Below are 17,438 nucleotides of genomic sequence, written 5' to 3'. Positions count from 1 at the left end.
ACATACCTGAATTACAAAAATAAATTGTAGGTTCCTCCCTGGCTGTGTTTAAGCTGGATACTTTCCAACTAGTCCTCCTACTCAAATACATTTCAAGGAAACTAGAGCAATCTTGTTGAAATGATTGTGCCAAGTAAACATTCTACTTTCAAGTACAGTAATGTATAAGATTTTGTGTCATCATACATGTACGTTGTACATGTAAGTACCATGCAAAAAGGCCAAAATGATATTTAAACGTAACACTAGTCTAATGTTTCTCAACTTAATGTCATACAAAGTTATAATAGGTGGGAAAGGTATTTATCTACAGCTGTGCTTTTATTTCCATATCAATGAAGTTGATGAGGGAATAAGCCTCTTTGAGTTCAAGTGGCAGCTACAGCATGGACTCAGCAGTTTATAGAATCACAGCCAAGGCCTCCAGTGTTTTTCCTTTGAATGGTACCCAAGTCTAATTTTGAAAATGACACTTGATTGATTGATTGATTGTCCTTAAGTGTCAAGGCTGAATAGCTGGATGTCAATTCTGCGTGCATCATACATGGTAGCGTCCTTTGATGATCATGATAAATATGAGCTATGTCATTGGGGTCATCATTTTACGCAGATACCAAGTAGTGAGGAACACTCGTACATGTACATCGCTGTTGGATGTTACCATTACCAACAACTGAATAGAATGTAGAGTATTCAAAAATGATTATACACTCTTTGTAGTATGGTTATACGCAGCAGGAAGACTGCCATATGAAAAAGATCATGCTCTTAATTTACAGTCATAAGTCATCATCTTTTGGCATTTGCAGGTCCTGGTAAATAGTATTTGGCGCCAGTGAAGGACAGTGATGATCGAAGCAAAGTTGAGTCAGTGTACCAATATAGGATGATATAGGGTCATCTTAGGTGATGATATTTCTGAAAAACAGCTGTCCCAATTCCTCTGTCTCTTCTTTCTTCGTCTCTGTTTATATAGCGCCAGTATCTGTATCAGTACTGTCCCTGTCAGCCAAAAACTGAGTTAAAAGATGTCCTGAGTTTGCCAATATTTAACCCTCGATCATCCCAAAAGGACAGTTTGAAAGTCATTCAAAGTTTCACTCTGCTGACAGTGTGTGGTTTGTGGGTACTTATGTCATGATCCTCATTTCCATCCCCTATGCTGTCTCATGGCTGCAGACAGTGCAAATCCTTCAGTATGCATTACTTCAAAGAAACCGCTGTCAACTATGCAAGGTCACATGTTCTCAGTCGTACTCTGACATGTTCAAGTTCAATCTATGAATAGATAGCAAGGGTACATGATGATGTGATCAAACTCGATCAACTCTGGACCACAAGCCCTGTCCTGAACTTTCACGGCAATGATCAGTATAATTGTCCTACCACAATTAATCACATCACTCACATTCTTGCAAACGGTTTGTCATAGTATACCTTATTATAGTTTGCTATCATATTTTCAGTACACCTCCTTTCTACAGTGGTTTCCCTTTAACTTTATCCCTGCTACCTAACTCAATAATGCAGATATGGGGGCCAAACAACTACTTCTAGAATGCTAAAGGTCAAATAGTAACTTTCTTGCAAAGTCTAGTGCAGTTGTGCTGAAACAAGAAAATCACAAAAAACACATTATTCTTCAACTACAAAAGCTAAGAATTACACAGGTGTTAAATGTCTGACCGTTTAAAGTCGCTTTGTACATCTTTTTGAACATACATGTAGTGATAGTGTAGTCAATGTGTAAGGTGGTCCTATGGACTTATGTGGGATATTGCCAAATTGCTGTCTTGCCCCTATTTCATTATATCCAGGGAAAAATTGAATAGCATAAACCAGTACAGAGATATAACCAGGGAATATGGGTTGTACCACCAGAGAAAAAAAAACAGTCAAGTGAACAATATCATCATCTTTAACTGAAGAATGAAATGCAATGTTATATTTTAGGAGAACCGTGCCTTTCCCCACCCAGTGAGGCATGCCCAGTTCTACTACATGGACAAGTTTATCTTGCTGACCTGTGGCAGTGCCATCTCCATGTTCAAGTACCACCTGGATCCCACAAAAGATGACATCAAAAGGTAGGTACCACCAACTTCAATTTATCAATCAGTCAATCAATCAACCGGCTAGCTGATGGTCTCATCGGTTGTTCTTGATTCTGTGGAATTTTACAAAAATTCCTATAGTAAGTGATGCTCACTATATAGTCTTGTAAGTTTGATATAATTGCAAATTTTACTGAAAATGTTTTGTACAGTTTTGTCAAGCTTCATTCAGGCATCAAACATTGGGTGTTGTATACTGGTAGGTTCAGCTCATTATCCCTGCATTCATGCTCGAAATACTAATATTGGTGACAGGATCATCCAGCTGTGAGAGTCATGTGATTGATCAACACAGTATACCTCATTGCAATTACTGTAGTATGACGAATATCAAATTGTGTGGTCATTTCCTTTGATTGCTATGCGGAACATCAAAAGATTCTTGTGTTTCTTTGATCATCTTCTCCCGCTGACATCTTGGTGGGGATCTTCAGAGACAGGTGCCTTAGGGATCACACAGTGCCTTGTCACATTACATGTGATTGTAGGGTGTGCGATGACATAATTTAGTTGACCGTTTAGAGCCTTAATGACCCAGTAATGAGACACCAACAACACAGACAGTGATGTATCATCAGGATGTAATTATTGCAAAGGTTAATCCTGGGTCATTGTTCTTATTGGACTTTCCCTGGTATGTATGAAAGTATGTAAAGTGGCATACTTTTAATGTACTAGGAGGATGCATCAGATAAAAGAATACCTTGACCTGGTTCTTGTGTTTGTTGTGTTTGGTCATCTCTAAAATTCCGTGCCAGTGAGTTAAAAGAGTATGTTCAACATATTTGCTAGTTGTACATATCTTTGCCTGAATATGCTGATGAACGTTATCTCTAATACCTAGCAACATAACCAGTGCAAATTTGTTGCCAAATGGCTTTGTGATAGGCTGAAAGGTAAGCACACTGAAGCTAACACCAAAAGTTTGGAGACTTTTACTTCGGTCAATCTTATAACCTTCTATTGTTGCATGTATAGGCTTGCATTAACAAATGTTCTTTCGATACATATTCAATGACAATAAAATCATTTTGGTATGATGGCTTCATTGCTGGATTGCAAGGAAACCAGAATGCCCCCCCCCCCTCACATGTAGACATCCGAGCTCTAAAATGTAAAGTCCTTGAAATTCTATATGAAGAAATGTGCCAACACATGATAACATAGGACACATATGCAGAACGCTTAAGAGCTTTGGACCAATGTTGCATTATCAGTCACGTAATTCTGACACCAGAGGGAAATAAAATGTCGGACGGAAGCTGTTCATTTGCCAACTATGTATATGGCATGAAGAGTCTTTCTAAGAATACATTTCAAAGATGTTTGAGGATTAAACTGACTGTCATGTGAGGTATGATATTTCAGTGAACATTTGTAGTGTCTAACTTCAAAATTAATAGAAATATTGAAGAGCCAACATTTGTAAGAGTCTGTGATCTTCTTGTATATGTGGAACCATGTGTATATGCTAAGCCTGAGGTTAACCTACCTATGTCTGAGATTGGTGAGACTTGGCTAACTCACCTGCAAGAGTAGAAGCCTACACATACATGTAATAACTCACTCACTCATCCTCGCCGCATGTAATAACTACTGGCAACAGGAAGACTATACTGGTATATGTACTGGTATATGATTTTAGAAGGATTGGATTATTTTTCTCTTAGATACCTAACATGGAGTTTGGGCCACTGTACCAGTCAGATGTTGCACATTATACATTATTCAAATGCGCTTTAAAATTTGTCCAGTGTTCTCAAAGCATATGTTGCTCTCAACATTCCGACAGTTACATGTTCAGAATTTGTATTACTCTTGGAATGTGTGTACATGAGCATTGCTACTGTTAGTTCAGCTTTACTTCCATCAGCTGAAAGTAGTCACAGAGTTATGTTATTGTTCCTGCTTCATTGTTTTCTTACTCTTTAGTTGAACCTCAAAATGGTGCCTAGGAGGTGCAGGTTTTCGATAAGCGGAACCTGATTGGCAACAGTCATTTCACAACATTTGTCTGTACAGAAGTCACAAACATTGTACAGGTACATTTGTACCAGTGTTTACTGACTGAGGTCTTATTGTAGGTTGTGAATGCTGCATACCTTGCATACTTCTGTCAGGCTGCTGAGACATCCTCATATTTATTGTAATAAAAGGTCATTGACCACAAAAGAGATTGGGCCCATGTGTAATCTTGATGCCCCCCAGCAATAATTTGAGGGAGATCTTTGATAAGGGAACAGACATACTTGTGCTGCTGCCAAATCTCTGCTGTTCTTTGAAGTGCAAAAAACAAATTATGAAAGGGCCGACCTGAACCCCTGTGAGCGTCATTGTTTAAACGTTATGTTAATGATGATAATTTCTGTAGAAAAGATGCGCTTCACTGACACCACTGTCCAAAAGGCTAGGCTAGTGATGATGAAACTGTGTCATCTCAATATGACATGCTCTTGCCAATTTACCTGCTGGGACCTGTAGTGACATTGATGATGTAAACAGGTTGTAAATTAGGGGAATGACAAGTAACTGTCACTCTTGATTTAATGCTTAGGTCATTAGTGCAAATGTCAGGAGAAGTCATGATTTCAGTATTGCACCCAGATCAATCTACCATTCTATAAGCATCATACCATTGTACCAATTCCACAACTTTTACCACACAAGTTTACTGACAGATTTGGTGCTACAGCCTACAGGACACTTCTACATTATTACTGTCAGACCTATAAGGTGCTAGGTATAATCACTTCTGACAGACTCATTACCGCACTAAGAATAATGGATAGATGTGGGATTGAAATCAGTAGAATTAGGAACATCTGCAATATACTGTATTTTCTCATGAGCCAGTGCCAAATCAGCTTAGAGGTGACTTTGGAGGATTATATCAGTCTAAACCTGACCAGTCTAAAATCCCAACTCCAGTAGGCAGCTATATTAGGGTACAGTTGACCAAAGATGACCTCATGAAGCTTACTTGGAACCTGCTGGTGGTGGTGGTGTTGTTGAGGGCAGAAATCCAAGCCCTGACAATGTACTTATATGTTACCTAAGGTGAAACCTGCAGGCATGTCCTTATCTGTTGATCAGTGTTGAATGTAGAGTACGTAACTCAGTATTACCCAGTAGTACACATTACCATCACCTGGATAATCCTCTTGTCCTTGCAAAGATCAAGCATTCAGCACACCTGTCCTTGCCATGCCTTCATCTTGACTCACTGAGCTTTCTCATGACAATATGCCCAGAAGGACATCTAACTAACAAATCAGCAGGGCATATGTGTCAGATAATGGGTTGCTGGTGATGCTACGAAATAGATATCAGCACTCACATGGTTGACTCTTTTCTTCTAGGACAGGGAAAATTGTCCTAAATGGGTCGTTGACATATGTTCAGCTGGTGTCTCACATATTTGGTATTTCACTTGTATCCAAATCGTAAACAAATTGGCAATGATTACCAAACCAGCTGCTCTATGCTATGCACCTGCAAGGGTGTTCTTAGAACCAACAGTCTTTCTGGGATTGCAAGTCTTAAAAAATTCTTTTTGTGCACGTGTGTGTTATTTATGCAAGTCTGAATGTCTAAGTGATAATACTGTAAATGCAGAAATGTTCGCGGTGGATTAATGTTCGCGGTTTTCGCGGTGACCACTTTACCGCGAAATTAAAACCACCGCGAATATTTTTCTACAATGGTATTAGGCTGCAGTCTATGGTGTTACCGCGAACTTAAATCCACCGCGAAAAGTCCCTTTTCCCGCTACCGCGAAATTAAATCCCCGCTAACTTAAATGCATTTACAGTAGTTCAAAATGAAAGGTCATTAGCTCAATAAAAGATCATTAGATCACTTGGTAATGATTTAGATATGATTGATAATACATCTATTATCTTTGATTTATCTGGGAATTCATTGTATTGCAGTGTAACAGTGTCATAATTCAAAACTGTAAAAATATTGACAGACAATGAATATACCTGTGCAGCATGCTGATACGATGCATAATTTTTGAATAGTCATAACATAAACTACATTTCGGATTTTACACTTTTACAGTCAACATTCAAAGTAAATACTGGTATAGAGAGTTGGGAGCATTAAATTGCAATTTCTTCCACTATACACTGGACAGCTCCAGGTACAAATCCATTTGTTCCAAAATACCAGCAGTCCAATTTATCATTTTTAAACTTATTTTCCTCTTTGATGTCTTTTCTTCAGGTATCAACCAAAAAGTCGCTACAAGCTGGTGAAGACATTTACAATGGAGAAGACCCAACATATAACTGCTTTGTCTGCTGTCAATGGCTTCTACTCCTGTATCCTTTATGCATATGGCCACCAAAGGAAGACATTTGACATGGTGCTACATACAGTGGGTTTTTAATACCATAAGAGTTATTTGTACCAGTTTATAGCTCAGTATTTTTAACACATTTCTTGTTGAGTCTGTATTGTTTGTCATGCTACGGCCGCGTGGCGCGTTGGTACACCCGATCCCTCGATCTCGGAAGTTAAGCAACGCGATGGTCCGATCAGTTCTTGGATGGGAGACCAACCAAGGACGACTGGATTGCTGTAGCCTCACGAAGCTTTCCACGAAATTGTCTTCCGGGAGGGACGTAAAACGGGGGTCCCGTGCTCGAGGAGGTGTCTCGACCACTTTAAACAGCCTCATTACTCATACTTTGGGTACCTACTGGCTGGCAAAATACACCTGGTGATTATACAATGTAAGTCGTGATATAGAAGTAATGACAGTTTGCATAAGTCCCGAAATATCCAACAGTGGTATAGGAAATCCTTGCTAATCCTTGGGGACTGGTGTTAGGAAATCCGTGAAATTGGCATGGCTGGAAATTGTATCCAATTAGTAATTGTAAACAAAACAGTAACTGCTTTCACAGGAAACTCCACTAATCCTAACCTTGTTGTTATGTAACTGAAGTCCTGATCCCCCCACCCCACTGGCTATCCCAGTTCTATCTCTGTGATAGCCTCAACAGGTGCATTTGACACCCAGATCATCACCATGTGAGATATCTCCATAGCCAGTGTCTGTAGCATCAAACACAGACCAAATGTACCATGCTGATCTAATGAAAACCTGCATGTAGTCTGCACACTGTAGCGTAGTTCCACAACTGATATCAAGGTGAAGGATACCCACTGCTGAGTGTACATGCTGAGGATCTTTTTCGGCAATATTATCATGTACAAAGCACGTACTGTATGCCCCGAGGGTGACAAGCTGCCAGTTAACAGTTTCTTTATTAGCAGACTTTTGAACTTGTTGTCATCTTCTTGTTTTGTCAAGCCAGCTGAATTGACACAACATTTGGTCCCCCCCACGAAGAAGTTAATTTTGGTGTGATCTCTACATAGATTTTGACTCTGTGCCCAAATACGTGTTTTGCCTTAAAGTTTGCTCCAATATTTGTCTATTAGTGATATGAAATGCATGCACAAAGTACATTTGATATGTGCATGTAGAAGTGTCTTTGAAACTGGGTGAAGAGGCAACATTATATAGAAATTATTTGGATCATCCTGATGCCGACAAACTTGACATTTTGCTGCGAGATTTATGCAGGCCGCAGACACGTGTTGTGGCCCAGAGATGCTGTTGTAGACAGTCTGTGCCTGCCACTGTCAAATGCACATCTCAGGACACCTTCTGGTCACTCTCAGGCTTACTTTCACTGGCCAGCCTTCTCTCTCCGTCAGGTCACCTTTGCCATGTTTGCCTTGCAAAGGTTTACCACAACTAGTCCATTCCTTCTAGACAAAAAAATTTTCGGACACCCAATAACTCTCTTCCATAAAGTTATTATGTTGGATGTATCGGCTATTTTTTTGACAGGTGCCATGTAGCAAATTTTCTTGATTACAAGCATCATCTTTATATTGTTAATTTTTGTACTTAAATCGCAAAACATTTTTTGTTACAAAAGTTCCTGGTCACATGTCTCTTAGCACTGTAACTTCAAGTCTTGGTCTGGCTAAGTTGTAACCTTTGAAGTAAGACAGGCTTATTTTTGTCTCTAAGTCCTGCACAGAAAGTCTCAGTAGCATTGCCAATACCACACACACATCTGTAGTCCAACTGCAAGCATTCAGGACATCAAGACTTAAGTCTACACAGGAGAGTAGATCTTCAAAGGAAAATTAGGATCCTCTGTGGACTACACATTGCTCCCTTTGAAAGAAACCCTTTCTCTTTGATCATGATTCTATCTCCTACTCTTACTGATCCTCCTTTATGTTAACAGCACAATACAAGGTAAAGAAATCTCTTTGAAGTGTGTGTAACTAAAAACATTACAAACAGATGTGCTGTACCATGTGAAAAAAGATAAGCTCATAATTACGCTGACATTTAATACCAATCACGAACAAGAAAGGATAGGTTTAACCCACTTCTGGTGAAAGTCACTCCAGATCTGTGACCCGTGTCAATACAACCTTGAAGCTGGCTTCAGGTTTTGTCCCCTTCATCCCATGATATCACATGCCCAGTGAAGATGAAGCAGACTTTATGTTGCAAGAGCCTGTTTGTAATCCTCCCTGAATGAAGGGACTCTGGGACTGCCCATGTTGCGCATTTGGTCCAACCTGACCAACCTCACGCACATTCCACAGAAGGATTGCACCATTCATGGTCTGACTTCATCTGGAAGAACCCCTTCTGTCAGTTATATCTGACAATCCCCCTCCTTTTCTGTCAGCAAAGCCCCTTCAGTGTTACAGGGCAGGGTTTTTCTAGCATGACTGTCTATCATGCACACCTGCGACTGGGTTGTTAGGACACCAAAGTTCTACAAGTTGCAACATTAGGGATCAGAGAGAGGGTTGATTTACAGTACCCTCTTTCTCATAAAATCACTCTTTACTCTCCCCACATATTTAGAACAGAAGAGTCCTCAACAGTTATTAGGAATGAAAATTATGACTTTGTTGGATTCTGAATGAAATGATAAGCACCATGTCATGGTTATGTAATCTGCAAGTATATACATGACTGTATGATGGGCGTACATGATCCCTTCCCACTGATTTCTTTTTAACAGAAACCTCTTTTGAATGACAAGAACACAGATGGAATGGTCCTTAATCACCTGTTCCCCCAGACATTGTTTTGTGTGCAGGGTCAAACAAGAGCATGGAGGTGTTTGACATGAATGTTGCCAGAAGCATCAGGACCATCCCAGATGCACATACCAGGCCAGTCCACGCTTTCTGCCAGAACAAAGTGAGTTCTATTCTTTCCTTCCTTGGGGCACAGGGCTATATGAAGAATGGCAGCAATGTACATTGTAGTTAAAGGCTCTGGCATTCTGCTAATACTAGTGTGTAGAATTCTTTCCCTACTCGCATGGTTTTTCTTGTAACAAGAACTGGGAGTGGCCGACACTGCTCGTAGATTCCCATGGTCAGTAAAAAAAATGTTTGCTATTTGCCCTTTGCGTGGGACAACAAGATATGCACATATTTTGTACCTGACCAGGTGCTTTGGGGAGTCCCTCCCTATTACAGTGGCCACTCCTCTTCTCTCTTCATTAGGTGTTAAAGGGCTTGCCAATGGCAACAGGATTATCTCACTTTCCTGTGCAAATAGGTTAAACCTACAGGCTTTTCCCCTCCAGTGAATGGATATTTTATTTATTTGGAAGTCCAGACTGGCAAGATGCTTGTTTTTACTTTCCAAGTAGTATGCCGGGTTTGGTTTTCAACAGTTTCACTGGGCCTTGTTTCCCTTACCACTGTGCGTCATCTATATAGCATAACAACAATGTACAGATGGAGGCTAAGGTGGTGACTAGTGTGATCTTTCATTCAGTCATAAGGGAATGGGTCAGTTACATTCTCCACCATTAATGCTAGACATGTCTTGGTAACTTATTGCTTTGTAACAGTTCCAAGGTTAGATCCAAGGCTTTTCTTTCAAAGCTGCCAGTGTGGACCCTACAGTGCACCTGCTGACATACACAGTCAGGTGTACACTTCAAAGCTATGGGTGTTTTTTGTAAACTTCCTTCAAGGCTGGAGACAAAGCAAAGCAAAGGAACAAGTTACCATGTACAAACATCCTCAGACAGCTTCATGGCCAGTCTGAGACGTGTCAACATCTTTGCAGTATTTTCTTGCGGTTTGAAAACCGTGTGCATACCCCACCCAACCGAAAAATAGCAAGTAATCATTTCAATGGCCTGTCTGCATGGTCTGGCACGGAAAAGAAAGTTGTTTACAGGATACATACTCCGCATTGGTGTCATTCCTGACCCACAGTCATTCAGCTAACCAAATCCCAAACAGGGCATGTAATAGCTTGAACTTCCGGTTCAACAAATGCTTTTATATCAGCACCTGGGTATAGTGTGGCTGGGGAAGTGCCAAGGCCAGACAGTCTCTTAGTGCTAAACTTTTGCACATTAAGGTTATACTGTTCCAGTCAATGTATTGAAAGTCATTTTTTCATATTAACAGGTTGCAGCTACGTATCTCACTCACTTACTCACTTACTCACTGTATCTACCCACAGGATTCTTCCATTGAGATAAAAATGGAATGGATCAAGAATACACTTTTAGAGCTAATTTACACATTCAGACATTCTTTTTTATTTGCTTATGATATATTCTTTGTATTGTTCTTAGTACACGTTCCTTTTTTCACTGGGACAACATGAATGAACTTAGCCAGTCTGGTTCTTTTCAGGAATTAGCAGCAAGTACAGGTTTGCCTCGTGTCACCTTTGGAGAAAGATTTCTCACAGTAATTGGACTGAAGTGAAAGAGGTGATCACAGAGAAGCTATCCTATGTCAGGTTGTTTTTGAGGTCTGGTAGTTGACATTGCATGAAACCAACTATTTAGCCACATCTGAGACTGTATGTGGCCTTTTTGTATATCTACAGCGATTGATGGGGATGGTGTCTGTGTGTGGTAACAGCTCTGGAGCTGCTATAAGATAAGAACCTTTCTGGAAAGATAAAATTTGAAACATGGAGGATCAAGACAGGGCTGTACGTTGGGTTTATTCCGTGTAGGCAGGAGTTAAGTTTAATGAGGACTAATCAACTGTTTTCAGAATTCCTTTCTTCCACACATATTTCCTTCCACACATCCTTCCTTCTAACCTCCTTTCCTCCCTTAGGCCTTCTGTCTTGTCTTTGTCTTCACTATATTGTCATCTTATAAAGGTGGAAGGGAGAAGGATGAAACTGATGGAAGCTAATAGTCAATAAGATAAGATCAGCTGCGAAGCTAGTCCAGTCTTCCAAGATCTTGACAACGACAGTGACTCAATGTTTGGAATGTTGTGTGTCTGTAAAGTGAGCGAAATGGAATGCTTTTGTCCCGTAAGGTTTCACAGAATCGGCGCGATACTCAGCTTGTACGTTGTAGTAAGCTGTGAGTCTTAGTTGTCACGCTGATGAAAGATACCTTATCGGAAACGAGATAAGATCAACGTCAAGTTATTGGCAGACCCTGTTCAGACAATACCGTGACTCAGCTTGGGCAGCGTTGTGTATCCGTTTAGTGAGCGAAAAAGAATGTCGGATTTACTAAGGTGTCACAGAGTTGGAAGAGTGTCATCCACTCCTGGTTGAGTCAATCGTAAGATACTGCAGCATCACATATCTGTACATGAGTAGCGTGGAATGTCTTCCGCGTGGTTTCGCCGAATAGAGCTGCGTTATATATGACTATCATCGGTGTTTTGCTGGCTGAGTTGAGACATCCTGCAGTAACAGATACTTTTAAAAATTGCGATTAGAGCAAAGGTTCTCCAGAATATCAATTACTTTTGGCTGAAGTGTGGAACGTTGTAATCAATGCTGACACATAGCTGCCCATAACCTTCAAACATGAGAAATAAGATACCAGAAATAACTGATCGGGACATCTATACAGTATACCAAAGCAGACAGCAGGCAAAAGATATGACGCAAGTTTCTGGGTGTCACAATACTGTACCTGTATCTTTCTCAGAACAAGGACTGCATTATGCCAACTGGGTGAATTAGAAGGTTTTCAGACTCAGTCTGGTACTATTGTCTTACCGTTCCTGCATGACTAATTAACAGGAAGAAAGTGGATCTCAATAAAAGTCCAACTCAGTGAAATTTTATTTTGTGATAAATGTGATGACTGATGCTCTGAACTTGAGGATTCAATCATTTATGGCCCTCCGTGGTAGCAAAGGCATTTGCAATTTCAGAAGATATTTCATCGACCAAAAGCAAACACCGTACGGGAGTAGTGAAGTAGTGAGAGTTGATAAAAGAAAACCTCTCCCCAGGTGCACATTTACAGCTTACATGGATGTGACATATTACACTGGGGGAGAGGTGTTAATGTACTTAGCACTAAATCAGTCTCAAGGTTCTTGTAGACTTTGAGCCAATGAAAACTCTTGATGTTTTAAAGTTCAATGCTTTTAAGGAGGCCTGTACCATCAACACTATGCTCAAGTTCAGAAAGGCAGCAGCTATATTGTATTACATTAAATCTGGCAGACTGGTTTCAGGTCTGAATTATACTATACAATATGCACTGGTGATGCTCTATGTTCAATTTCAGCAGTCCAGCTAGTATGAATTACATTCAAATTAAAATGTCTGACTAAGCTCTACCTAAAACAGCCCTATATCAAAGTTCATTTCCTTACTAGGATCACATGATTTTGGTCTAAGAAGGAAAAGTCTAATGGTTGGTAGCTGAGGTTGAGATGCCTGAGGAAGTGTTTCCTGTTTCAAGTTTAGTCTGTCCCTGTGCCAGATGGAGGGGATGTACTTGCACTTGCACTTACAGCTAGCTGTGTTCCACAGGTGGGAAACAGGTGTGGGCCAGCCTTACAGCTGTGCAAGGAAACACTGTGACAGCAAGATTACATTGTGTGATGCCAGTGTACATAGCATAGCTTTACAAAACTTGTAATGTAAACGTTTGTCGGTTGCTGGTTAAAAAAAATTTGAAGGACTAAGCAAAGTCTACGGTAACAATTTGACATTGACAAGAGCCCCTGTAAGTATAGTCATTGAGTTTGATGTCAGGAGTAATGAACAGTGTAGGCATACTACCTGAACTGACAGTCATAATCTTTACCTGCCTTTTCTTATTTTAAGACAGTCATGGACATACAGACACACTATTAAACTCAGTTGTCAATGACGTTTTTTATGATCCTTATGCGGTTTCCTCTCCATTTTCCTTCTTCTTTCCTTTTTCGTCCTTACAAGGATTACAAGGAAATTTCTGTCTTCAGTTCCAAGGCACAGTCTGTGATGATGTCACAGCTTCCTGTTTCTGTTGCAAGTGTCAGCCTGTGTAAAAGTGGGGATCTAGCAGGAACTAAAAAAACACAATTGTTGAAATTAGTCACACCTGAAGTTATAAAATTTCCTTATTTCAATTTTTTTAACTGCTTCAACATTGATAGCTATGGGATTAAAAGCCCTATAACTATACAAAAAGAGGACTGAAACTGCCTTGCTTAAAAGTAGCATTTAGTTGTAGTAAGCTCAGAACATTTTTTAGAAAGACGAATAAGGTTGAAACCGGTCGAATTCTTTCTCTGAGCTCAGCCTGTTATTATCCCAAAAGCTACAAATAAGGTCAGTACATTTGTGATGCTAAAGATACATGTAAAGCAGTTATCCTCATATATATGCAGAAATAGTTTAATATCACCTCTTGAGTAGCGTAGAATTTCAAACGTCAAACTTCAAGCATGTAGAGCTAGCTGCCCTTTACAAAAATATTCCAAGTATTTTCCGGTGGCATGTGTTTAACTGGATCTACCTTTCTCTGAGTGCTTTCCCATGACAGTTTAAGTTGTTGTACTACTGACAGGTTGATATAACAGAGTTGGCAGTACAAATAAACCTGCACATCCTAACGCTGCCACGTCATTTGTGGAAGTCAGTGTAACAGAAAAGAAAGGCCCAACATTCTTCTACTCAGTAGTAATGTTAGTTACTGTTTATTGTATTATTAGAGTGGAGGAGTTCAGTCAACATTTCCCAATGGTGAAAAAATGTGGAGATGAGGTCAGTACCTACATGCACTTCCTACAGTCAATTTGTTTTTTTACAACGTCAACAATGAGGATATGACTTATAGAGGAGGGTCTGCATGCCTTTTTCTGTGAGGCGTAGCAAGGTGGTTTGATTCACCATTAATCATACATGTAGCTAATCTCACTATAACTCAATGCTAGGCTGTACATCATTTGTTAAGTGTTATTGGTCATATCACTTTTTGTATCCTGAAATAATCTTAAATTATTGCAAAATTCTTCATAATTATTACATAGTCAAATGACAGATTACCCAAAAGACCCAAGGACTTTATCATCCAGTTGTGTCAGTTTTCATAGCCTAGTTTTGTCAGACACCCCATATTAATATCGCAAAACAATCCAATGAACTTGTCCCCCAAAACCTTTGCATGAAAATGTCAATTTACAGTCTAGCATTGCTATTCCTCCCAAATTAACTATTAAACATAGCCAGGATCCCCCATGTAGCCCTCTAGAATGAGACAGAAAAGCTAATTTTTGTTTCAGCATGTTCAAAATGGAAGTGGTGATGATGTCGTTGATATTTCAACTATAAGCAGGTGCACATTCCCCAAAACTCCCTTAGGCTACTGTACATGTGGTCATAAGTGCTCAGCTGATGTCTGATGGCAGTTATTACTGATAACCTGTTAGCAGAGAGATATGGTATAGTACAATAGCCTTACTGTGCAGAAAACCTATCATTGGAGTCTAGACTAGTCTAGTGAAAAAACATGTTCTTGAACTTGAATTTCAGTGAAATCTCATTGTGCAGTAATTTCCCACACCTGTACATGTACTCAATCCATTGTATGAGAAAAGTTATTTAGTTTATAAATATAAGAAAAGGTCATGTGTTAGGACATCAATCATAAATAGTAAAACCTTTTACTGTTAAGTCAAATATTGATTTACAAGAGCATGGCATACTTCTATATAGTTGGCATGTGACACAGATTGAACTTTATATTTGTGCAGGTATTAATGAACATGGAAAACTGCTGGAATTTAGGTTACCTTCACAGTTACGATACTAACCATCCATAATACACTAATACTTGCATGTATGTATAGTAGTAATGGTGCTGTTGTTCATTTTGAAGGATAGAAAAAAAAAACAATGTTCCATATGAAGGGGTACACACGCAACTCCACTTGGTACTCTGAACTTTTCAGTAATTTGAAAGGTACAATGTAGAAGACATAGAAGCAGGTTCCCAGAGAAAGGTGGTTGTGGCTAGCAGGAAATACGTCCTTATCATGCCCTTCCCATAGCTCTTGCCAAGGATAGCCAAGAGGCGGAAGAGGTAATGATGTGTTAGGAGTAAGTTCAACAGCGAACCTGAATGTTTGACATGTTCAAATATTTGCCAAAGTAAAGGCTCCCAATCAGGCCCTGCCATTCTAGACGTTGAAAACAAGCCCCGAAGTTCAAACAGTCATATCACTAATCGCCACAAGTCACCCATAACATTTACTTGAGGGATGAGCTGCTATCTGAAACATCCTGTATATTTGTTCTGTAGCAGGGGGACTGTTGAGCTGTTGCTACAACACACGTTTGGCAACCAAAAATCACTCGGCGAAGGCCGTGTTTGGGAGAAGTTGTATGTACTGCTTCCTATGACTCTGGCATGTTCAATGTGCAAGGCATAGAAACACACACAAACAGGTGAAGCAGTGTAACAGGGACCAGTTTCCTTGTTGATATGACTCAGACAGTACTGATGAGGTGCACACTTGTTCAATTATCCTGTGGTTGAACATGTTGATATGAACTATAAACTGTCCACTTGATTTAGAATCTCTTCTCCACAAAATCTTTAACTAACCTACCTACATGACTTGTACAAGTTATAGGTATGACTTGTTTTTTTCTGTAGAATAGAAGGTACTCTTTACAGCCAAGCTGTAAAAAGAGTTCTTATACAAATATTGTGCCAAACTAGACATCTGTAGAACAGACAGACATTGACAGGTATTGACACTCTTTTTTTAGAACTGCTGATAATAAAAGGATGTTACTGGCAGTGTTGTAATTTTCTTTGGCTATAAAACTATTGACACAGATCACAATTCTTCACATCTACATAATCTACATACAGGACAACCACCTGTTCTTGTCTGGTCCTGAATGTCATTAGCCAATGTAGCAAGAGTTTTCAAGTTGATTTGTGCACATCTGGAAGCTGCATGGCATAGTGGAGACACGTGGCCTTTTGCCATCCGGCATTATCCAGCTTAAACTGGTACTAGCTTGAAAACAATTTTTCACTGGCTCGTGCATTGCTGTCTACTGTAAATATATCTACTTTCCTGGTTGTTATGTTTTGTAGTAAGAGGGAAAGTTTTTTTGCAGTGTTTTAAATTTGCCAGTTTAAATTCTGTAGTGCAGTGGTAATGACTTACTGTGTCATGAATTAACTGTGGAGAGGTCAACATAAAAACCATGAAAGTATTAAGATTTATACTACTAGGTATTTGAGTTTCTTTATTTTTTCTTCACAAAACTGAAACATCAGCAACGACCTTGTGTAGCATGATTGCTTATCAAGACTTGAAGGCTTCTTAATCTTTCACAGTATCCATTGCCACTAGACATGTAGTCAAGGCTAGGAGTGAAAGGCCCACATCATGTACCTGTTAGAATTTCATGCGGCATAAGTTGAAAGATATCGTACAGTGATTCTTATATATAATATTAAAATTTTACTGCAGTTTTGTGTTCATAGTTTTCACGGGGACCCCTTTGCCGTGAACTTAAAACCAATAGTGTTTCCATTACTATACGTTAGGTGACCATAGCACATCACAAAGTTAAGCCACAGCAAACATACCATTAAGTCCTTACTGCAAATTAAATCACCACTTACTTGAAGGCGTTTACAGTATTTGACTATGATGACCCATTTCTTTACCTCAGTGACTAACCAAAGCTGACATTTAGTAATCTCAGCAGGAGCACCACAGTATATATACTTACCCAGCAAAATCATACGTCCTTGAGATGTTTAGAGAGGTGTGCCAGGTTTGTCCAAACCACAACAATTTTGATGGTAATGTCCAGATAGGTTGTGCTGTCTGTACAGGAAACAGTATGTCTGGGCCTGATGAATCATGCCCACCCTGCCCACCTGTAGGCAGTTCAGTCAGATGATAAAAATCAGGTCACTGACATGTGGTTTGAAAATAACCTCATGTAACCTGGGTGTTTTAATTGCTCTGTCCTAGAATGCGTGATATATAACT

General features: G+C 39.6%; 1 protein-coding gene across 1 annotated transcript in view; it reads left to right on the top strand.

The window, feature by feature from the left end:
• The window catches only part of LOC118423878 (WD repeat-containing protein 27-like), a gene marked incomplete in the record, with an annotated part of 84,346 nt that overhangs the window by 47,501 nt on the left and 19,407 nt on the right, over nucleotides 1–17,438 (top strand). The window contains 3 exon segments of the mRNA XM_035832191.1: nucleotides 1,954–2,087; nucleotides 6,345–6,442; nucleotides 9,254–9,375. Of these exon segments, the coding sequence (XP_035688084.1) occupies nucleotides 1,954–2,087; nucleotides 6,345–6,442; nucleotides 9,254–9,375 (354 nt within the window).

This window comes from Branchiostoma floridae, chromosome 1 (genome assembly GCF_000003815.2).
Source record: "Branchiostoma floridae strain S238N-H82 chromosome 1, Bfl_VNyyK, whole genome shotgun sequence".
NCBI lineage: Eukaryota > Metazoa > Chordata > Leptocardii > Amphioxiformes > Branchiostomatidae > Branchiostoma > Branchiostoma floridae.
Note: the sequence above shows the minus strand (reverse complement) of the source record. Positions and strands in the feature narration are given on the sequence as shown.